The sequence below is a fragment of the Lissotriton vulgaris genome, chromosome 10 (assembly GCF_964263255.1).
Source record: "Lissotriton vulgaris chromosome 10, aLisVul1.2, whole genome shotgun sequence".
Taxonomy (NCBI): Eukaryota; Metazoa; Chordata; class Amphibia; order Caudata; family Salamandridae; genus Lissotriton; species Lissotriton vulgaris.
The window spans coordinates 11,080,749-11,103,958 of NC_141698.1; the positions used below are offsets into that span (position 1 = coordinate 11,080,749).

The window sequence follows — 23,210 nt, forward strand, 5'->3', positions numbered from 1 at the left end:
AAACTCATATGCAAGTCAAACGAACTTTGGAGATTTGACCGAAACAGAAAATCGCACACCTCCCCAATTAGGGTAAAAAAAAAAACCCTGCTGGTGTGGGTGACAGACTGTGAGAAAGTGTCACTCATAATTGTTGAATGTCACTCATAATTACACTGAAATTATAAAACTGTCACACATAAGCAGTCTGAAACCTTGGCAACTATGCCTAGGGGTTTGATGGGGATTTCACCTGCCTCTATCTCTAGATCTGGGAGCACAGCCCTGCCCTGTGGCTGACCTCAGAGACTGCTCACATGTGCACAGGCATGTGCCTTCTCCTCCATTCTGCAGGCTGACTTTTCTGCTAGCATGGATTGGTATATCTTAAGCAACGCAGCCAGTTTATCGAATGCTTTCTGCCAATGGGCATAGTTGGTACCCTCCAAGCACATGGCTGTTCCTGCAGGTACTTCTAGCAGCTGGCCCTTACAGTACTTATTTACACAGCTGGCAGCCAGCGAGTCCTTGCCCTTTCAGAGCTGAGACGGCACAGAGGCAGCAAAGAAATGCCCATGACCTGGCACTGGGTCTGCACCTCGGCAGATGCCCAACTTCCCAAGACCGCCCGAAGTGGGGCAAGTAGGTAACTGCAGACTCCGGATGTGGTACAAAGTGCTTTTTTTCTCTCACCTGAGCATCCTCAAATTCTGATCTTATAGTTATTTCATCCTGTGTAGGATTTGACCTTTTACGGCTCAGTGAAATTTTATTTCTCACATGCAGCAAGACGCTGCATATGAGAAATACAAATTCACAGGGCTGTAAAAGGTGAACCCTACACAGGATGAAATAACTATAAGATCAGAATTTGAGGATGCACAAGTGAGGAAAAAAACACTTTGTGCCACATCTTTTGCGTTCAAAGCAAGAAAGATAACTTTGTATTAACATACCCATATAAAGGCTGAAGAATCAGCCCTGAAGAAGTCTCACGAGGGACAACAGTGAAGAGAAGCTTTTAAAGAAGATCATGAATAAAGACAATCATTTTTAAATCAATCACATGAGTCTTCGCATTGTGTGGTTTCCCCAAAATTATTCTGAAATCGATATAATGTGTAAAATTTTTTTTGTTTGTTTGATAAATGCTCTTTTTTTTGTATTTTCTGTGGTTCAAATCACCGAGAATGCTTAGGCTGGGATACCCGGCTTCCAGTAATGATTTGTGGTTGTGAAGAGGGTTCCCGGATTCCAATAATGATTGAGTGGGGGTCCCCAGAAGTCAAGATTTTGGGAACTAGTGGATATGAGAGCAGTTTTGAAGGCTAGTTGTACAGTGCTGTGTTCCTGCCTCTTGCCTAATAACGGGCACAAGATGGGCGGATAGATGAGAAGCATTTACTTCAGCTTGCCTCTGGTAATCTCTGCTCTGGATTCTCTGATGCCCATCCTCTGACCCTCCTCACCATCCGATCCTGACTGGACCATGAAGTCCACAATCTGTACACCAGCATGCACGGGTGTGACATAGTTTCATCCACTGTGGTACATATGAAGTGCCGGCTGCGTAGGACTCTGTTTTTAAGATCTTAAGCTGTCAGATTTTAACATTCTGGCAAGATAAGGAACTTCAACTGCGTTCTTAGAGCTCTTCATTATTAATTTCACACTTCAAAACCCCTGTCATGAAATTTTAAACTATTGTCCCCTCCTTCGAGGAGCTACTTTTTGCATTTTTTCCTCATTGTGGTCTTATTTCCTTAGGACGATGGACACAAATGCTGATATCTCAGTTTGTGTTTATTGGAACTTTGGTGCCCCTGAAAGGAAAAAAGTTGTCAAGTTGTAACCTTTTCAAGTAGGTGTTCTCTTCACCCAGCGTCTTCAACGTTTCCCTTTGAAATCCCAAACCCAGGTAATAAAAATCCCCCGCTTGAGTCGCCCCAAGTTACCTCATCGGTGGTGTGTGATGTCACCTTGGCTGTGATTGGTTCATCTGCTGCTGGTGATCCTAAAAAGCACCACTAGGTGGCAGCATAGAAGGCTCTAGAATCCATCCTTTTGATATTGATTGGTTCATCTGCTGCAGGTGATCCCAAAAATCACCACTAGGTGGCAGCAGATAAGGCTCTAGATTCCACCTTTGTTAGACCCAGAAATGGCGTTACCATGTGGAGTTAATTCAGGGAGGCACTCTCGAGTCCTACTATCACAGCTGTTAGTCAGTCGGAGGGGCGGGTTGTGGTGTAGTGTATTACCAGTTACCTGTGGACACACGGAGATGGATGTGCAGAGAGAAGTTGCCTGGCCCAGATCGTCCAGGGAGGGCTTTTTAGTTGGTTCTGGGCTAGCCATTGGCATTGCGTGGAAATGGCGGTACAGGGGAGCCTTGCTGGGCATTCGAGTGAGATGCTGGCAAGCAGGGCACAGGTGGTAAGGCAAAGAAGAGAGAAACCACGTGAGCCAGTGGGAGGAAAAAATAATAGAGAAAGATGCACCAGTGGTACGACAGAGAAAATAAAAACCGCAAGGGACAGTGAAAATGGAACCACAAAGCTGAACATAAACGAGAAGTGGGGGAAAATGCAGAAAGAGTAAAGAGAGGACAAAGAAACAGAAAACGTAAGGGAGAGGCAAGAGCAGATCAGAAAACAAAAGGGAGGACAGAGCATCAATGGTAGAGGAAAGAAGGCAGATGCTGCAGGAGTCATGGGGAAGAGAGCATGAGGAAACAGCAGGAAGCATAGACATTAGACACAAGAACAGAATTAAGGAAATATATTACAGAAGCCAGTGGTGAGAGAATGGGGCATGAGAAAAAAGAGGCTTAAGGAAAAGAAAACCTCTGTATGCACAGAAAAAGAACAGAAAGGAGAGGAGAGAATCAAAGGAAAGGGATCGAAACTGATGCTGCCCGAGCCAGTGGTAAACACAAGTGGTATAGCAAGGAAGGAAAAAGAGCAGATAGAGTAAGGATGAACTAAAGGAAGAACAGCAGGCAGAGCATAGAAAGCTAATAGAAACAGTGTGTAAAAGCAAGACAAGCACAACTGAAAAGAAAACAAAAGGGAGAGGGCAACCACTCTAGAAAAAAATGAGAAGGAGAGCAAAGTGAAGAAACCTCACCGGAGCTGGTAGCCTGACTCCAACATGGCGCCCGCTTTGGACAATAAAAACTGACAACTCCAGCTACAACACAGGACACCCAATATCCTGCTGCCTGAGGTTTTGTACTGGCAACATATGGGGTTAAGGAGGCATTTTGAGCAGGCATGAGTAGGAGTGGACCGCTGCGAGGACCTAGGCATTGTCAAGGGGAAGGGCCCTTGCATGACCCTGAAATGGAACTTGCCTGACTCGAGGGAGGGCATCTACAGTTACTTTACTTCCAAAGACACCCAAGTAAGCCCTTTTCTTGCTTTCTTCCTTGCCTAATGCTATCAAGCCCTTTCACTTCACCAACTTCAGTCCTGCCTCAGATGCCTGACCTTAATATGGCGGACCTACCTGCAATCGGCCAACACCAAATTGGCCTTCACTCACCCCCTTCTCGCTCCACAGGGCTGCAGCAAAGAGAGAAGCCCCTCCAACCACACTAGACTACATGGACTGGCTCTCCGAGCTTACACTGGCGAGGCTAGGGATGCTCTCCCACCATCCTCCCCCATTCGGATCAACCATCATTAAACTGAATATGTGATTCATCTATTTTCTATAATTGTTTTACTAGTAACTGATGTTAATTTTGTAATTTTTTGTAACCTCTTGTACAGCGCTCTGATACCTTCGGGTCTAGCCAGTGCTATCTCACAACCCTAACACCCACCTACCTTTCAACCAACAGCTCCTCAAGACCAGTCATCATTTTTGTTGTGGCTAATTTATCGTTAATTGAACAGTAAGAGGGATATACTTTGGGCAGATTTTTCCCTTTGTCTTTCTGTCGTATATCCCCCTACCCTGTTACCCCACCCCTTACCCTTCTACATTTCCTCGTTCCGCATCCTCAAAGATCTCTATATGTTCTCCCTGCAACTGAGGTAACCTGTAACTGATGTAATTTTTGGAACAAAAAGGATGTCATGTAAAACGCTTTGATACCTTCAGGTCTAAGCTATTTTAATCCTGAATTTTGAGACCTGAGCAACATGGCTGATGCCCAGTGGAGCTGTTAGACAGCTAATGAGGAGATTGGATCCTGTTTCCCCCTTGACTGTCCCCTACCCAGCCGGACACTGGGCACAGTTCTTCCTCGTCCCCCCGCTATGACTCCTTCCTCCCCTCCTTTCCTTCGAATTATTTCAACCTCGTTGTTTGTTTACTGTACCTTACTACGCTATGGTAACTGATGTAGCTTGTAACGCAAAGTTCCTCTTGTAAAGCGCTCTGATACCTCCGGGTCTAGCCAGCGCTATATAAACTTATCAAATAAACTCAAAACTGGTTCCCCTGTTCGCTGAGACCCGAGCAACATGGCTGATATCCGGTGGAGCTGCTAGACAGCTATTGAAGAGATGGGCCCTGGTTTCCCCCTGACCGTCACTTACCCAGCCGGACATTGGGCATAGTTCCTCCTCGTCTGCCTGCTACTGACTCCTTCCTTCCTTCCCTCCCTCTTATGAATTCTTGCAACATTATTTTTGTGTACTGTACCTTTCTATGCTCTTGTAACTGATGAAATGATCCTAAATATAAAGCTCTCTGATACCCTCTTGGGTCAAGTTCGCACTATATAAAACTTTATAAAATAAAAAAAAAAAAAAATAAAATAAAAACAATGCAAAACCTCCAACACCCTGGATTACTTCTGTGCCACACTCTGTTCTTTGAACGCCTATGATGCAAGCTTAGTTCACCTTACTATCTCTCCCCGCTCCTGGCTGCTCACCTTCATTATCCGTCTATAAGGAAGGCTGCGATAGAATCTTTTCTTCAAGCATTGATTTCTAGTCGAACTCAAGATCCTTATCTTTTACTTCGATACATTTTCTGGTCTCTCTGCCTCCTGGTCCTTCTCTCTGCTGTTCTTACTATTTCACCTCTGTCTTTCTCGTCTGCATTTCTATGTATTGTGTCGCTCCCTTCTTCAGCTGCTTCCATTCGTCTTTGACTCTCCTCTCACTGACGGTGGTTCTATCGAGCCCACTGCTTCTCTTGGTGTCTTCTATCAAGAAGGCTGTCTTTACTCTTCAGTCTCATTTATTTTTCCCCCTTGGTTTCCTTTCGTATTCTCCCTGCTTTCTTTAAATCAGCTGCAGTCCTTCCATTGGTGAACAAATCTTGGATCCCTCAATTTATCGAACCTCTGTCCTGTTTCTCTTCCTCCATTATTTTCACAATTTCTTTGGTTATGCATCCCTATTTCTTCACTCTTATCGCGCCTTTCCTCAGCTCCATCTTCATTCCCTTCAGGTTACTCGACTCAGCTACGCTTCTGTTTCCTTTACATTGTTTTCAGATATCCTGCCATCGCCATGTTTGTATCTTTGGTTTCTCACTAAACTCCTTTCAGAACTCTCTGATTTTTAGGTCTTGTTTGTGACAGCGCATGCACTGTCTCTTGCAAAAGATATTCTATACAACAAGGGGCTTGCAGCCCGCCCGTTGCCTAACATTAGCTGGCTTCCTTGTCACTCTGATTTTAAAAAGCACATAGCCCTGGCAGCGTCATAGCACTCCTTCAAATTAGTTTTAGCCACACTGCAAAGCATCTGCACTGCTGTACAGCATGACTACAAAACCTCGACAAAGCCAATACCTCACACAGGTGAGTGCCGAAGCTTGTTAGATTCCTTGTGTTTTCTTTCAGTACCATGTCACCTTGTGCCATATCACACTTGCGATCATTCGCGTGCTTACTTTGAAATTATGGACCAGCCTTGCTTCCCCCCGGTAAAAGCACCTCTGCTCTACCAGATGTTAAGGATCTGGCCAAAGATCATATTTTGGTATTGTCTAAGCAAGCCTCGTTCTGTAATTACATGCTGACCTTTTTCAGTTTTTCCGATTTGGGCTCAGATAGTTTTAGAGCCTAAGGAGATCTGAAGAACTAGCAAACAGGTGGGAGAAAATCATTGACCCACACAATAGAAATCAGCAGGAAGAGTTAGTAAGAGACAAAAAGAACAGAATATGGTGGTCCGAAAGAGGGCAGAAGAGCAGATATCATGAAACCGCAGGTGGGATGGCTGGAGGACCAGGGAAACAGACAAGAGAGGGTAATTGAACCTTAAGACCTAGAAGTAAAGATGAAACCAAAGGAAAGAGGGAGCACAAAAGCAGGAGTGAAGAACCAGGAAACAGCAGTAAAGGAAAAGAAGGTGGACTTCCAGATCTGAAGCATCATGACTGGGAGGGGAGATGGGTTGAGGGAGAACAGAATGGATAGGTAAGAAAAGTGAGTTTGAGTAGGGCAGAGATATCAGGGAGTATATTGAAAATTAGAGAAAGGAGAGGTCTGATAAGGTGAACATAGCCATCAAGACGAGGGAGGGGTTAAGCAAAAATCAGCACCAATTAAGGGTTCCCCCGGAGCCACCCGCTTCTGTCTGAGCTGCAACTCTCCAATTGGAAACTGGAGTATGCTTTTAATAAAGCAAAAGAGCACCCCCAGGTGAAGCTTTGAAGGCATCCTAACCCCACGCCTGTCTGCTGCACCTGGTAGCAGGGTCTTCACCCTCGGGTGAAGCTTTTTTAAGACATCCCAACCCCACGCCTGTTTGCTGCACCTGGCAGCAGGGTCTTCACCTCCGGGTGAAGCTTTGAAGGCATCCCAACCCCACGCCTGTCTGCTGCACCTGGCAGCAGGGTCTTCACCCCCGGGTGAAGCTTTGAAGGCATCCCAACCCCACGCCTGTCTGCTGCACCTGGCAGCAGGGTCTTCACCCCCGGGTGAAGCTTTGAAGGCATCCCAACCCCACGCCTGTCTGCTGCACCTGGCAGCAGGGTCTTCACCCCCGGGTGAAGCTTCGAAGGCATCCCAACCCCACGCCTGTTTGCTGCACCTGGCATCAGGGTCTTCACCCCCAGGTGAAGCTTTGAAGGCATCCCAACCCCACGCCTGTCTGCTGCACCTGGTAGCAGGGTCTTCACCCCCAGGTGAAGCTTTGAAGGCATCCCAACCCCCCGCCTGTCTGCTGCACCTGGTAGCAGGGTCTTCACCCCCAGGTGAAGCTTTGAAGGCATCCCAATCCCACGCCTGTCTGCTGCACCTGGTAGCAGGGTCTTCACCCCCAGGTGAAGCTTTGAAGGCATCGCAACCCCACGCCTGTCTGCTGTACCTGCTAGCAGGGTCTTCACCCCCAGGTGAAGCTTTGAAGGCATCCCAACCCCACGCCTGTCTGCTGTACCTGGTAGCAGGGTCTTCACCCCCAGGTGAAGCTTTGAAGGCATCCCAACCCCACGCCTGTCTGCTGTACCTGGTAGCAGGGTCTTCACCCCCAGGTGAAGCTTTGAAGGCTTCCCAACCCCACGCCGGTCTGCTGTACCTGGGAGCAGGGTTTTCATCCCCAGGTGAAGCTTCGAAGGCATCCCAACCCCACGCCTGTCTGCTGTACCTGGTAGCAGGGTCTTCACCCCCAGGTGAAGCTTTGAAGGCATCCCAACCCCACGCCGGTCTGCTGTACCTGGTAGCAGGGTCTTCACCCCCAGGTGAAGCTTCAAAGGCATCCCAACCCCACGCCTGTCTGCTGTACCTGGTAGCAGGGCTTCACCCCCAGGTGAAGCTTCGAAGGCATCCCAACCCCACGCCTGCACGCCTGCACGCCTGTCTGCTGTACCTGGTAGCAGGGTCTTCACCCCCAGGTGAAGCTTCGAAAGCATCCCAACCCCACGCCGGTCTGCTGTACCTGGTAGCAGGGTCTTCACCCCCAGGTGAAGCTTCGAAGGCATCCCAACCCCACGCCTGTCTGCTGTACCTGGTAGCAGGGTCTTCACCCCCAGGTGAAGCTTCGAAGGCATCCCAACCCCACGCCTGTCTGCTGTACCTGGTAGCAGGGTCTTCACCCCCAGGTGAAGCTTCGAAGGCATCCCAACCCCACGCCTGTCTGCTGTACCTGGCACCAGGGTCTTCACACCCAGGTGAAGCTTCGAAGGCATCCCAACCCCACGCCTGTCTGCTGCACCTGGTAGCAGGGTCTTCACCCCCAGGTGAAGCTTTGAAGGCATCCCAACCCCACGCCTGTCTGCTGTACCTGGTAGCAGGGTCTTCACCCCCAGGTGCAGCTTTGAAGGCATCCCAACCCCACGCCTGTCTGCTGCACCTTGCACCATAGTCTTTAAGCCATGCTCCAAGCATGTTCCACCTGAAAGCTTCATCCGATCCCTCTAACCCAGGGAGAGGGAGCTCCAGATAATTACAGCCACGCAAGAGTGAATGTGCCACAGATGGTTGATGGGCGTTTTGAGGAAGACTGAAGCCCGGTAAACTCAGCAGCACGGTGTACTCACCTGTGGCCGCTCGCGGTGCGTGTTCACTGCCTCAATATTCAGGTAGATGGACTCCACTTTGCAGCCTGTGAGTAAAAAGAGAGCGCATGTTAAACAGCTTCCCTTTATCAGACCGTCCACAGCCCACCAGAGGCATCACCATGCCAAGAAGAATGCTGGAGTGAGTGTAATTAAAATCTACTTACCTGTGTGAGGTCAAAAAATGGACCTTTTGTGAAGTATTCCAGGACAGACCATCAAGTGCCTGTAGAGCCTCTGTGAGACTCTGACTTGGGGATGCATCATCTGATTGTGAACTTGTTACATTTTAATGTTTTCAGTGCTATGCTATCACCTGTTCTTTGCCATTCTACTGTGTGGAAAATCTGGGAACTACACTTCCGGCGCTACAGCCCAGGAGACGCATGGTCGTGCACCTCGTTATCAAAGAATTTGCTGTGAACTGGTACGAAGAAATGTTCTCTGAAGCAGGTAAAAGTTGAGTGTATTTCCATGCATTACTCTGAGATATAGTGTCTAATTTTCAATACATTTATCATTGGAAATGTGTTATGAAGTTGAGGATAGGTGTTGGCGGGAGAAGTTGTAACTGGTAGACATGTGGTGTGAGGAGGGGGGGCTCATACTGATCTGCAGCACCAAGATTGTACCCACAACAGTCGTACCGATCCACTACGCTGAGGATGTACCAAAAAAACCTCTCTGAGAAATGACTCGGAGGGAAACACCTACAGCACAAGCATCACCTGAAAGACACATTGGGTGCAGCATAACGACCACCAGTAGAATACGGATACTAGCGCCACTGGAGACCCGGCGCCCCAGCATGGAATGTTATTCAACAAGCACAAGGGAAACCCTACTCACAAAGAACCAGGGTATGTATTGTATATCACGAAACAATGGTTCTTGTGGAAACATTAGTCGGTTACATGGATAATTAAAAATGCACAATGGCAATGTGTTTGGGTCGAGCGGATTTCAGACAAAGAGGTAGCCGAGTACACTGTACTTGGAGACACTGTGCAGCATTGCAGGCTGGAGCACCAGGTCTCCAGTGCCAGTGGTGCTAGTACCCGTATCCTACCATCGGTCGTTATTATGCACCTCAGGTGATTGTGCAGCATTGCATGCTGGGGCGCTGTGTCTCCAGTGGTGCTAGTACCCGTATTCTATCGGCAGTCGTTATTAGGCACCTCCGGTGATTGTGCAGCATTGCATGCTGGAGCACCAGGTCTCCAGTGGTGCTAGTACCCGTATTCTACCTGTGGTCGTTATCAGGCACCTCAGGTGATTGTGCAGCATTGCATGCTGGGGCGCCGGTCTCCAGTGGTGCTAGTACCCATATTATACTGGTGGTCATTATCAGGCACCTCAAGTGATTGTGCAGCATTGCATGCTGGAGCACCAGGTCTCCAGTGGCGCTAGTACCCGTATTCTACCTGTGGTCGTTATCAGGCACCTCAGGTGATTGTGCAGCATTGCATGCTGGGGCGCCGGTCTCCAGTGGTGCTAGTACCCATATTATACTGGTGGTCATTATCAGGCACCTCAAGTGATTGTGCAGCATTGCATGCTGGGGCGCCGGTCTCCAGTGGTGCTAGTACCCGTATTATACCGGTGGTCGTTATCAGGCACCTCAAGTGATTGTGCAGCATTGCATGCTGGGGCGCCAGTCTCCAGTGGTGCTAGTACCCGTATTATACCGGTGGTCGTTATCAGGCACCTCAAGTGATTGTGCAGCATTGCATGCTTGGGCGCTATCACCTGAGGTGCCTAATAACGACCGCCGGTAGAATACGGGTACTAGCACCACTGGAGACCCGGCACCGGCGCCCCAGCATGCAATGCTGCACAATCACCTGGTGTATTGGTTGCCAGTGCCATGTGCTTAGATTGGAACCACTTGTTACTTTGGGATTCGTCTTTTGTAATTATTCTTTTGGTAATTAATGATGGGTCCTTATGTTTAAACATATTCTACATTCACACTGGATGAACATATTCGATTTGTCAGATATATATTTCAAACTGTAGATGGCAGTGTTCAGCTTTTTTTAATTTCTGCAAAAATACTTGTATGTTAATTCTTTTTAAAACGTTTTTGTGTGTTGACCCTCTTCCCCTTTTTAATTGTTACTTACTTCCCTTGTCCCTAATGCGTAACAATTTTACTTACTTGTTCCCTTAATGTTGTTGCCCCTAAACTTAGAGATTTAATACGATTTACTTATTTACTTTTTGTTTCTTGTTGGCATTTTCAGTCATTCCTGACAAGCGCCCAGCTCCCTGCGTAGCGCTCCGCATTTGCGTAGTCAATTTCAGTTATTGTTTGCTACGTTCATTGCTCTGTAACTGCAGCTGTCCCTTTCAGGCTTGATTTCAATTGTTGCTGACCTGTATGTATAGCGCTGCTACTTTGAAACATTGCATTAGTATTTAGCTTGCCCTCGCATAGCGTCCTGTTGCTTGATTGTAAGCCCACCATTTTGTTGTGCCTGCAGACCGTCCCTCCCCCTTCGCTAACGCCTCCCAGCTCACCCTCCCACCCACGAAGGACTAGAAACCACTCTGCTGAGGAGCCCCTGTGACCAGCTGAACTCCTCGTGAAGCGGTTGCTCCCAGCTCACCTCCCACTCTTCAAGCGCCACTGTGGTATCGTAGCGCTGAATATCGAATTGCTTTTTGTTTCTTGTTGGCATTTTCAGTCATTCCTGACAAGCGCCCAGCTCCCTGCGTAGCGCTCCGCATTTGCGTAGTCAATTTCAGTTATTGTTTGCTACGTTCATTGCTCTGTAACTGCAGCTGTCCCTTTCAGGCTTGATTTCAATTGTTGCTGACCTGTATGTATAGCGCTGCTACTTTGAAACATTGCATTAGTATTTAGCTTGCCCTCGCATAGCGTCCTGTTGCTTGATTGTAAGCCCACCATTTTGTTGTGCCTGCAGACCGTCCCTCCCCCTTCGCTAACGCCTCCCAGCTCACCCTCCCACGCTCCGCCCCCTCCTCTGCCCATTAATGTCAGATGGTCCCACGCGCAGCGTCCACGCGCTACGTATACGCCGAAGGTGCGCCAAAGGTAAGCCCGTCTACGCCCGTCCGCGCCTGGACCGCGCCCAGCGCCAGACCCCCTGCCCCTCGCGCTGCCCAGCCCTCCCGCTTTACCTACGATGCCGCCACCCTCCTAGCCCTTAACCCCGGTCGCGCCCCCAACTGCGTCCAAGCCGCCCCTGGACAAACCCATGGACCTTTCTCCTGCTACTCCTGCAAATTCAGCGGCACCGACAACATCTCCGCTACGACCACACCACTGACTCCCGACCCCAACCACCTACAATGCATCCTTCTCAACACCCGATCAGTCCACAGGCACGCCATTGACATATGGAATCTACTAGACACCATTTCTCCAGACATCGCCTTCCTAACGGAAACATGGATGAATGCTTCCTCCGCACCAGACATCACCATTGCCATCCCTGAAGACTATAAGATCACTCGCAAAGACCGTACCAGCCACACAGGAGGAGGAATCGCTATCGTCCATAAGAAATCAATCCGCATCTCAACCAGCTCTGACGCCAACCTCGCCAACTCCGAACACCTTCACTTCCAGATCCACATCGACCCCAAAACCACACTCAGAGGCACCCTCCTCTACAGACCACCAGGACCCCGCGCAAAATTCAGTGAAGACATCACGGACTTCATCACTCCACACGTGCTCCCCTCCAAAGAATACATCCGTCTGGGAGACCTCAACTTTCACCTTGATAAGATCAACGACCACAACACCACCACCCTCCTGGACAACCTCGCCAACCTCGGACTTAAACAACTGGTCACTTCCCCCACCCACATCGCAGGTCACACACTCGACCCCATCCTCACCTCCAGCAATCATGTCTCCTTCAGCCACACTACGGATCTCCTCTGGACTGACCACAGCTGCGTTCACTTCACCTACAACAAGCCCAAACCCACCAACCACCTCCAACCGACTCTGCAAAGAAACTGGAAAAAAATCTCCACCGACCAGATCTCCTCATCGCTCCTTCTAAACACCCCAGCCCACTCCTCGGACCCAAACCTAGCCGCCGCCAACTTCACCCTATGGTTATCCAACACCGCCGACACCTTAGCACCACTGAAAAAACGTCAAAGCAAACCTGGCAGCAAGAAGGCCTCATGGTTCAACGATGATCTTAAGAAGTCCAAGAAACTCTGCCGCACCCTTGAAAAAGCGTGGAAAAAAGACCCAACCACAAGCACCAAGGACGCCTTCAAAAACGCCACCCGCACTCACCACCAACTAATCCGAAAGGCCAAGAAAACAGCATTCAAGGATCGACTTGACAACAACGCCCACAACAGCAAGGAACCTTTCAACATCGTCAAGGAGTTTTCCAATCCCTCGGCCAACTCCAACGACATCACCCCCTCTCAAGCCCTCTGCGACTCCCTAGCCTCATTCTTCCACAACAAGATTGCAGACATCCACAACAGCTTCAACAACCAACCCGGAGCCCAACCCACCCAACCACATGCTGAACCCTCTCCCCCCGCGAACACCCTTAACGACTGGAACCCAATCTCCACTGAAGACACCATCCGCCTGATGAACTCTATCCACTCAGGATCCCCCACAGACCCATGCCCTCACCACATCTTCAACAAAGCAGACTCCGTCATAGCACCGCACCTCCGAGACGTCATCAACTGCTCCTTCAACTCCGCCACCTTTCCGGAAAACTGGAAACACGCTGAACTCACCGCCCTTCTGAAAAAACCCACTGCGGACCCCACCGAACTCAAAAATTACCGACCCATCTCGCTCCTTCCATTCCCGGCCAAAGTAATCGAGAAAGCTGTCAACAACCAGCTCGCCGCTTTCCTCGAAACCAACAAATCCCTCGACTCCTCACAATCTGGCTTCCGAGCAAAACACCGCACTGAGACCGCCCTCATCGCAGCAACAGACGACATTCGAACTCTACTGGACAATGGAGACACAATCGCCCTCATCCTCCTCGACCTCTCTGCAGCCTTCGACACAGTCTGTCATAGCACCCTGTTACAACGCCTCAATAACATCGGAATCCAAGGAAAAGCACTAGAATGGATCACCTCGTTCCTCACCGGAAGAACCCAGAGAGTCCGCCTTCCACCATTCAAGTCAGAGGCCACTGAAGTCATCTGCGGCGTACCACAAGGATCCTCTCTCAGCCCCACCCTCTTCAACGTATACATGAGCCCCCTCGCGACCATCGCCCGCCAACACAACCTCAACATCATCTCTTACGCGGATGACACTCAACTGATCCTTTCTCTCACCAAGGACCCCAGCACCGCCAAAACTAACCTACACGAAGGAATGAAAGAAGTTGCTGAATGGATGAAACACAGCCGTCTGAAACTGAACTCAGATAAAACACAAGTCCTCATCCTAGGTACATCCCCCTCTGCATGGGACGACTCTTGGTGGCCGGAAGCCCTTGGAAAAGCACCCATCCCGACAGACCACGCACGGAACCTAGGCGTTATCCTGGATTCTTCACTTTCAATGAACAGACAAGTCAGCGCCGTATCCTCATCCTGCTTCAACATTCTTCGCATGCTCAAAAAAACATTTCGCTGGATCCCCTCCGAAACCAGGAAAACAGTCACCCATGCTCTGGTCACGAGCCGACTGGACTACGGAAACACCCTCTACGCAGGCACTACCGCTAAACTCCAAAAGAAACTCCAACGAATCCAAAACGCCTCAGCCAGAATCATATTAGACATCCCACGCAACGAACACATCTCTGGTCACCTGAAAGACCTCCACTGGCTACCCGTCAATAAGAGAATCACTTTCCGACTGCTAACCCACGCACACAAATCACTCTACGACATCGGACCAGAATGCCTCAACTCAAGACTGTCCTTCTACACCCCCTCCCGCCAACTACGCTCCTCCAGCCAAGCCCTCGCCACTGTACCTCGCATCAACAAGACCACCATGGGAGGCAGATCCTTCTCTTACCTGGCTGCTAAAACATGGAACTCACTCCCCACTCACCTTCGCCTTACCCAGAACCACCTAGCTTTCAGAAAGCAACTTAAAACGTGGATATTTGACAAGTAATCCTCCTCCCCCTCCTTAGCGCCTTGAGACCCTCTGGGTATGTAGTGCGCTATATAAATTCTCTGACTTGACTTGACTTGACCTTGGGATACCTCTATCATGTGGAAATTAACCTGAAAATAGCAGGCCACCTCACCTGTAATCTGCTGAAATCCTTCACTGTCCTGAAACACAGATTTGGTTGAACAGCATAGGGGAGTTTGATAGATTCACTTGTGTGCATCTCCTGCCCTCTGCTGGACTTTTTTGGCTTTACACCCTGTATTTTCTCTTCGGGACAACAGATTTACTTGTGTGCATCTCCTGCCATCTGCTGGTCATTTTAGGCCTTACAACTAGTGGACTTGGTTATAGAAAGAGATTATAAATTCATTTGTGTGCATAACCTGCCACCCGCTGGACAATATTGGGCAGTACATGCAGTGTTTTGGAACCTCTGATTCTATGTATACCTGTAGACAACCACTTGTGGATTGTCTTCAGATATAATTCTAATTACCTATTTTAAGGCCTCTCTTTTAAGAGACTGAAGGAGGATGGAAGCTGGGCTGAAAGGCCCGCGAGCTGACGCCGGTTGGATTTTATTGTTTGTGGGTGACGGATCTAACCCTTCGACAAGAATCTCTGTCCCTCTTCACACAGCACACAAAGACTCTGTTTAGGTGGGATACCGTCACAGGAAATTGTGAGCAAGACTGTTGAATATTTGGACATGAACTGACTTGCACGTGAGCAAATTTACTATATACATTATGTGGAAAATTATACGGTTTGGTATTTTCCATATATGGCATACATTACATGGCGGTGTGCGGCTCTTTATGCATTAGAGTTCTAGGGGCAGGTGTGACCTCAGAGTCTGGGAGGAGAGGTATTCGAAGCTGCCCTGGAATGTCGTTAGGGACAGAGTTGAGAGTTGGGACTGAGGACGCCGATGCTGGTCGAGTGGGGAGCTTATGCTACTGAAGGGTATATGTAACCAGAGGTCTGGTGCAGGGCAGTTTGGAGACAGTCAGGAGGTGGTTGGCAGAGGTCTAATGCAGGGCAGTGAGAGCCTTTGGGTTGGACGAGTTCAGCATGATTGATCTGGGAGTAGCCCGTCGCAGTCAGTCATTCGGGAATGAAGGTGGGAGCAGAAGACGAAATAGAGAAAGTGCCTGGCCTCAGGATGTGCCTGGCCTTATCATGTGCCTGGCCTCATCATGTGCCTGGCCTCATCATGGAGGTGATGTGATGTCATCAAGGGAGGTGTGTAAACAGTGAAGGCGTGGCAGGCTACAAGGCTTCTCTCCGGGGTTAGGGCAGTTTGGTTAATGGACAGTGGGATTCGAGTAACTGTTGTTCACCACTTGTGACCCACGGCCCCCAACACTACTGAATCCATTTGGGTCTGCGGGTTACTCCCTTTTGGTGCTGGACTCTACTGGTGCAGCGAGGTTGTGCAGTAAAGGTTCACTGCGGTAGAGTTAGAATCGTAGATACGGTGTGATAGTACATAGTCACTAAATCAATGTCAAGCAGTGCCAGAAACTCAAAGAAAGAAATGACATAATTGGTGATGAGTGAAAAGAGCGGTTAACAATATAACCAGCAAGATAACAGGCGCAAGTACATTATGGGGCCCCTACATTACTCCAGATGTTTTATAGTGCTTAGACAACCGGTGTTAGGGTTTCTCTCATATTAGATCTACGATTACCAATATTATCCAACGAGTGTGAGCTCAGGTCATCTTTGGGATCTGTACTGAGAGGGGCTTTTGACCACTTGCTGCTCCTTGCCCTGGTTCAGGAGCCTGAGTGACACACGCCCTGAATTGCAGAGTCTTTCCAGGGGCCATCAGAGGACGCACAGTCCATCAAGACCATGGCCACTGGAGCAGGCGGAACAGCTTCTGCAGGGCAGAGCCCAGGCCTATCTGATGTCTTGCCTGGGTCACGAATAGCAGCAGTGTTTGAGTCCGGCAGATGTGAGTTGTGGAGGCCTCAAGGGAGGGGCTTGACGTGCTCTAAAGTCTGTTAGTGTTTCCACATGAAGGAGAGCGGCACAGTCACCGGTGCCGGCCTGGGGGACGTGTTTGGATAAGGGGTGGGTTCTGGCCTCTGTACGAGAAGGGACGGGTGAGGTCAAGAGTAGCCCTGAGGGGCAAGCAACGGAAGAACGACAAAAGAAGATTGGACTGGTGCAGATCTCTGTGCTAAATTATATCTTTTGCACCATCTCTAAATAATTAAAACAAGGTTGTTCACCTCATCATATCTGTGCCACGGTTTAGCTTTGCTAAGAATCTTCCAAGGCGGTTTGCCTTTGCATTTCATGTTCTCTGCATCATCCATAAATACATGTGCAGGTCTATTCCTAGGTTTTGAGGAGCAGGCTGTCAAGATGCATTCTTTGTCGCTCCTTTAGTCATTCCAACCATTATTTCTGTCACCCCTTCCATCCAAAAGGACAGATTATGGGCAGAGCCGCCTCGGTCCTTATCCCCCTCATGAAATGCAGTATCACTTGGAATTAAATCCACCTAACTATTCTCATTCACAGCAGTTGGCACTTTTTTCTAGTGGAAGAGGTGTGGCGCAGCGGCCAGGGCGACTGACGCTGGAACACGGGAGCTCACGGTTCGATCCCCAGCGCTGTCGGCAGGTCAGCCCAGCACCTTGTGTCTCTGGGCAATAGCTCGCTTAATCTTCCAGATGGCCCCCGGCCTCTGATGCCTTCTGGTAATTGGTCGCGCTTTACAAATACCGGATTAAAATTTTCTTTTTCTTGCTCAGCATCCATCTTTTTCAGACAAGAGACCTTATGGTGATAATGTACTCTAGAGAAAATCCTTTCCAATAACACGCCCATTACCAGGCCCTTCAGCCTGGAAGAGCTGGTATTGCAGGCCCTCACCACGACTGAGGACGCTACAGCCCTCTGTAGGGTTACACTCAGTACTGAGGTGGTCACCTTCTGGCCACAAGTGGGAAGAGTTTATCAAAAGGAAACTAGGTTAATCCTGGGGAACCTCAGTGTGAGTGGTCAATAGAGTGTGTAGTGGAGGGCTCGTTAGCGACCTACCAGTGGGTATCCAATATGTTGGCTATAATGGCCTCACACACCTTTGCAGGTGTCATGCTTCATCATAGGCAGTGCTCCTCGTTGGGTAAGCGGTACAATCCCCGACGGGCAACACCTCACAGAGGGGCTCTTTAGCGGAGATCTTTTATCCAACTGCCTATGGGTGAAGTGCGGGTGAGGGGCCAGGAAAGTGTAGACGGTGTTGTGAGTTAAAATGAAGCAATAGGTACCGGAAAACAACTTTATTCTGGTGGTCCTTTGCTTCAAATGAACCCAGAAACTAGTCTGTACTTGCTGGGACAATAGGTGTCCACGCGTAAGACAGGACTAGGATGTGAAAGTCCTGTCTTACGCGTGGACACCTATTGACCGCTCACACACAACTCGAGTACAGCCCCCCTCCGCAGATCCAAGGGACAAGTGGTGAATAGAGGGGCCACACTTGTTAAAAAGTTCCAGATGAAGAAGATCAAGAACGCATCAGAGGTGCCGTAAAAACAAGCAATGGCAAAGCCAATTGGTTTTGCCTATCTGAGATCTATTGGCTTTGCCAATACCTTTTAGCCATGTCTTATTATTTATTTATTATTATTATTTTGAGTATTTATAAAGCGCGACTGATACCTTGCAGGCTTCCTGGCGCTGGAGAATACTCTGCTGACGGATGACCGGGAGAACAGTCAGACGGACATTTATTGGGGGAAAAGCCAGGTCTTGATACGTCTCCTGAATGGAAGAAGCTGTGAAGTCTGACGTATGTCAGTGGGCAGGCTGTTCCACAACTTGGCCGCTGCAACCCTGAAGGATCTGCCCCCTGTTCTGGTTTTATTGAATCTGGGTACCTTTACCAGACAGGCCGAGGATGAACGTAGATCTCTGGCAGGAGTGTACCACCGAAACAGGGCTTGCAGGGGTTTGGGTCCAAGTCCGTGCAGAGCCTTAAATACAATGCAGAGGGACTTGAATGCCACACGTTGTTTTAAGGGTAGCCAATGTAGCTCGGCCAGAGCTGCTGTGGCCGAAGCCCTCCTCGTCCAGCCAAGAGCCAGCTTGGCGGCGGCAGATTGAATTCGCTGTAGTCGATCCATCAACGTGACTGGAGACTCCAGGAGCAGGGCGTTACAATAGTCGAGGCGACTAAGTATCGTACACCTGACTATCGACGCCCGGGCTTGTGCCGGGAGAAGTGGCATGATTTTCCGCAGTGAGCGAAGCAGGGCTGTGCAGATCCCCACAGTTTTCGTTACCTGGGTTTCCATACTTAATTTGTTGTCAAGCATGGCTCCCAGGTTGCGAACCGAGGCAACTGGCAGAGGTTTGTCTCTAATCTCTGGGGGCCAGAATTCATTCGGAAACTGGCGAGGTATCTTGGTGCCTGAACAGAACAGGACCTCCGTTTTGGAGGAGTTAAACTGGAGGGAGTTTCTGTGTAGCCATCCAGCCGTCTCTCTTAGGCAGTCGTGGAAGGTGGAAAAAGGAATGGCATCTTCACCTTCCCAAGAGAGGATGAGCTGCGTGTCATCAGCGTAATTTATTGTTTTGATCCCAAAGGATTGAATTAGCTTGACTAGCGGGATGAGGTACACGTTAAAAAGGATGGGGCTGATGGAGGAGCCCTGAGGGACTCCCTGGGGTACTGGAGCAAAGGTGGATTGGAATGGGGGAAGGGAGACAGCCTGTCTTCTGTCCCGAAGGTAGGAGTGAAACCAGAGCAGTGCAGTGCCCTCCACTCCCACTTCACCAAGTCTCTGCAGCAGCGTCCCATGGTTGACCGTATCGAATGCGGCAGACAGGTCCAGCAGTATCAGCGCCACTGGCTGGCCCCTGTCTGCACGCATGCGAAGATCCTCCATGGCTGTTAAGACTGCTGTTTCGGTGCCGTGGGCAGGACGGAACCCGAACTGGTGATCGTCAAGAAGTTTGTTCTGTTCTAGGTGGGCGGACAGGCACGAACTGACCCAACGTTCGGCGACCTTCGCTGGGAAAGGCAGCAGGGAGATGGGTCGGTAGTTTGAAAGACAATCTGGGCTCAGGGAGGGTTTCTTCAAGAGAGGAGTGATTAACGCCTGTTTCCACGGGGTTGGGACAAAGCCACTGTGCAAAGACTGGTTACATATTAGGCGCATGGTGCCAAAAAGTTCATTTCCAAAATTTTTCCAGACTTTTGGAGGCAGGGGGTCGAGTGGAGAACCCGAGGTGATACCAAGCGCCAGTCTTTCAAACTCGGAGGCCGGGATTGGGGGAAATTCCCGTAGTCTAGCCAAAAGGACAGAGCCTGGAGACGACAAGTTTTGAGAGCTGGTGTCCGGTCCCTGCGTGTTGGAAGTTCCCGAAGAGGGAGGTGTTTTCAGGTTTTGAATAATGGTGTTTATTTTATTAATGAAAAACACTGCAAGATTGTCGCAGAGGGCTTGGGTGGGAGGCTGTGTAGAAATGACACAGTCTGGATTGGTTAAGTTTTTGAGTATCTGAAAAATACTTTTTGAGCTGTTGGTGGCGTTGGTAATGATGGAGCAGTAATGTTTAGCCTTATTTTGGGCGATGGCAGTTTTGTACTCCCGGAGGTTTTCTTTCCAAAGAGTTTTGTGGGTGTCAGAATAACCTTGCCTCCATTTTCTCTCTGCTTGTCTACATGCTAGTTTGAGAGCTCTTAAAGAGTCGTCGAACCATGGGGCCGGTACTCGTCTCTGTGGTTTGCCCTTTTTCTGAGGGACGAGGTGTTCCGAGATGTTGGAAATCCTTGTGCAGAGGGATAGATAATTAGCCTCTACTGGTTGAGTAATGGAAAAACTGTCTTCCACTTCAAATACTGGGCCATTCAGTCTGAGTTTGTCCAGAGCCTTCCAGTCTCTGTACGGGGGTTCAAGGCCGTGGCGGGGTGCCGGTCTGCAAGACCTGCAGCCTGCTATATGAAATTTGATGAGTGCATGGTCGGTCCAGCACATCGGCAAAATATCGCTCAGAAGTGCTAGCTGGGGGGAGGAGAAGATTAAATCGAGCTGGTGCCCCGCTGAGTGTGTGGGTTTGTTCACTAACTGGGAAAGTCCCATTCCTTCACAGGAAAGTAGGAGATTGTTAAGGGCAGAATCTAGGCTGCCATTGGGCCAAAGGTTGAAATCGCCCAAGACAATCAGATTGTTGTGAGAGGTAGCCATATTAGTAAGGGTGGTGAGGAGCGACTGCTGCTGAGTGGAATTGAAAGCTCCCGGCGGGCGGTAGCAAATCACAGCCGTAAAAGTCGTTCCAAGATGACAGTCGATGGAGAGGCCAAGTATTTCGGTCCCGACCACTGGGTCCATAACAATAGTTTTTACTGACCAAGAAGCTCTATAGATTAAACCGACTCCACCGCCCCGACCCTTAGGTCGAGGGAGATGCAGGATTTTGAAGTCTTGTGGGCAGGCCCAATCCAGTTCTATATTGCAGTCAGAGTGGGTCCATGTTTCCGTCAGGAATAAAGCATCAAGATGGTGATTATCTATGAGCTGGGCGATTTCGTGAGCGTGTTTGGGCAGGGACCTGACGTTCAGCAGGCCACCTGTGAATAAGCCTTTGCGCGCAAAGTCGTGCAGCGGATAGGCGGTGTCCTGGAAGGACAGTTGACCTTCATGAGCGAAGTCTCTAAGGAGGAGTAGAGCCTCACGCGTCAAGTGCGGAGAGCTAATGGTAGACGGGGAGATCGGGGCCGCGGGTAGCGCTCCGGGCGCTGCCGAGGCGCGGACGAGCGCAGACGAGCTTGCCTTATGCGCGCCTTCGGCGCGCATTCGTCGCGCCCGCTGCGCTCGTCCGCTGCGCTTCCTGCCGAGGCACATAATAAATAAAGAGTGACTGCGTGGGAGGGGGGTGCGTGGCCAGCCGCGGTGGGCGTGTCTGGCGGGTCCCTCAACCAGGAAGTGGCGGCAAGACGCGGGACTAGGGCAACAACAACAGCTGTCTGCTGCTGAGCGCTATCGCAGAAATGCCAGGGTTTCCACTGCACAACAGGTATTAAAAACACAAGATACGCTGTTTAAAAGACAAGTTTTAAAAAGATCGTTGCTCCCGGCTTTCCGCCTCAGGAGTTCTCCGTGTAATGGGTGGCGACGCTCGATCAGCGCGCTTTTATATGAGCCTGGGAGGGGGGGGCGTGGCCAGCCGCGGTGGGCGTGTCTGGCGGGTCCCTCAACCAGGAAGTGGCGGCAAGACGCGGGACTAGGGCAACAACAACAGCTGTCTGCTGCTGAGCGCTATCGCAGAAATGCCAGGGTTTCCACTGCACAACAGGTATTAAAAACACAAGATACGCTGTTTAAAAGACAAGTTTTAAAAAGATCGTTGCTCCCTGCTTTCCGCCTCAGGAGTTCTCCGTGTAATGGGTGGCGACGCTCGATCAGCGCGCTTTTATATGAGCCTGGGAGGGGGGGGGCGTGGCCAGCCGCGGTGGGCGTGTCTGGCGGGTCCCTCAACCAGGAAGTGGCGGCAAGATGCGGGACTAGGGCAACAACAACAGCTGTCTGCTGCTGAGCGCTATCGCAGAAATGCCAGGGTTTCCACTGCACAACAGGTATTAAAAACACAAGATACGCTGTTTAAAAGACAAGTTTTAAAAAGATCGTTGCTCCCGGCTTTCCGCCTCAGGAGTTCTCCGTGTAATGGGTGGCGACGCTCGATCAGCGCGCTTTTATATGAGCCTGGGAGGGGGGGGCGTGGCCAGCCGCGGTGGGCGTGTCTGGCGGGTCCCTCAACCAGGAAGTGGCGGCAAGACGCGGGACTAGGGCAACAACAGCAGCTGTCTGCTGCTGAGCGCTATCGCAGAAATGCCAGGGTTTCCACTGCACAACAGGTATTAAAAACACAAGATACGCTGTTTAAAAGACAAGTTTTAAAAAGATCGTTGCTCCCGGCTTTCCGCCTCAGGAGTTCTCCGTGTCTGACAGCAGCATCACGTGGCTGTGCAGCACGGTTAAAAGTTTGAAAAAAGTGCCATGAAGTGACCTTGCTGCGTCATAGCACTTTTTAGATCGAAGCCTGCGACAGCGCAGCAATCTGCTTTGCTATCAACATCGTGGGGACATTCGGAAAGCTTCCCTGGGAATGCATTTCTAACATTGGTTGCCGTTGGCTTTGTGGTTTGTAACTCACATTTGATGTCTCTAATTGCTTTAGGCAGGCTTGCTTTCCGTTACTTGAACCTTATTTACTGTATTCTTTCACTAGTACTGGAATTCTTTAACCCCTTCTATGCTCATGACGGAGGCGCTCCGTCATGAGCCTCGGTTGAGCTGTGCTCATGACGGAGCGGTTCCGTCATGGACCACTCGGCGCGCCTGCGCGGCGCGAATTCCGTGCCTGCTCTGGACGTTCCATTGAGTGGGTGGGGCCATGACGGAACCGCTCCGTCATGAGCACAGCTCAACCGCGGCTCGTGATGGAGCGGCTCCGTCACGAGCATGCGAGCGCCGCTCGGCCCCCCCGCCCCCTTAGCGCTGCGGCGGAATTCCCGCCGCAGTGAAGGGGTTAAACATGCCTTTGAATCCTGTTCTTATCTTGCAACATTTGCTGTGCATTCAAAGACCTAGGCAAAATTTCAGGCTGTGTGTTATGA

General features: G+C 49.9%; 1 protein-coding gene across 4 annotated transcripts in view; it reads right to left on the reverse strand.

The window, feature by feature from the left end:
- PFKFB1 (6-phosphofructo-2-kinase/fructose-2,6-biphosphatase 1) overlaps positions 1-23,210 on the reverse strand; it is an 86,486-nt gene that overhangs the window by 2,308 nt on the left and 60,968 nt on the right. For 2 of the 4 annotated variants that reach the window (XM_086940186.1, XM_086940185.1), the window contains 2 exons: positions 8,431-8,495; positions 2,248-2,394 (listed from right to left, as the gene is read on the reverse strand). In XM_086940186.1, coding sequence (XP_086796312.1) covers positions 2,248-2,394; positions 8,431-8,495 — 212 coding nt within the window. The remainder of the gene's footprint in view (positions 1-2,247; positions 2,395-8,430; positions 8,496-23,210) is intronic. The other 2 variants (XM_086940188.1, XM_086940187.1) reach the window with 1 other exon arrangement.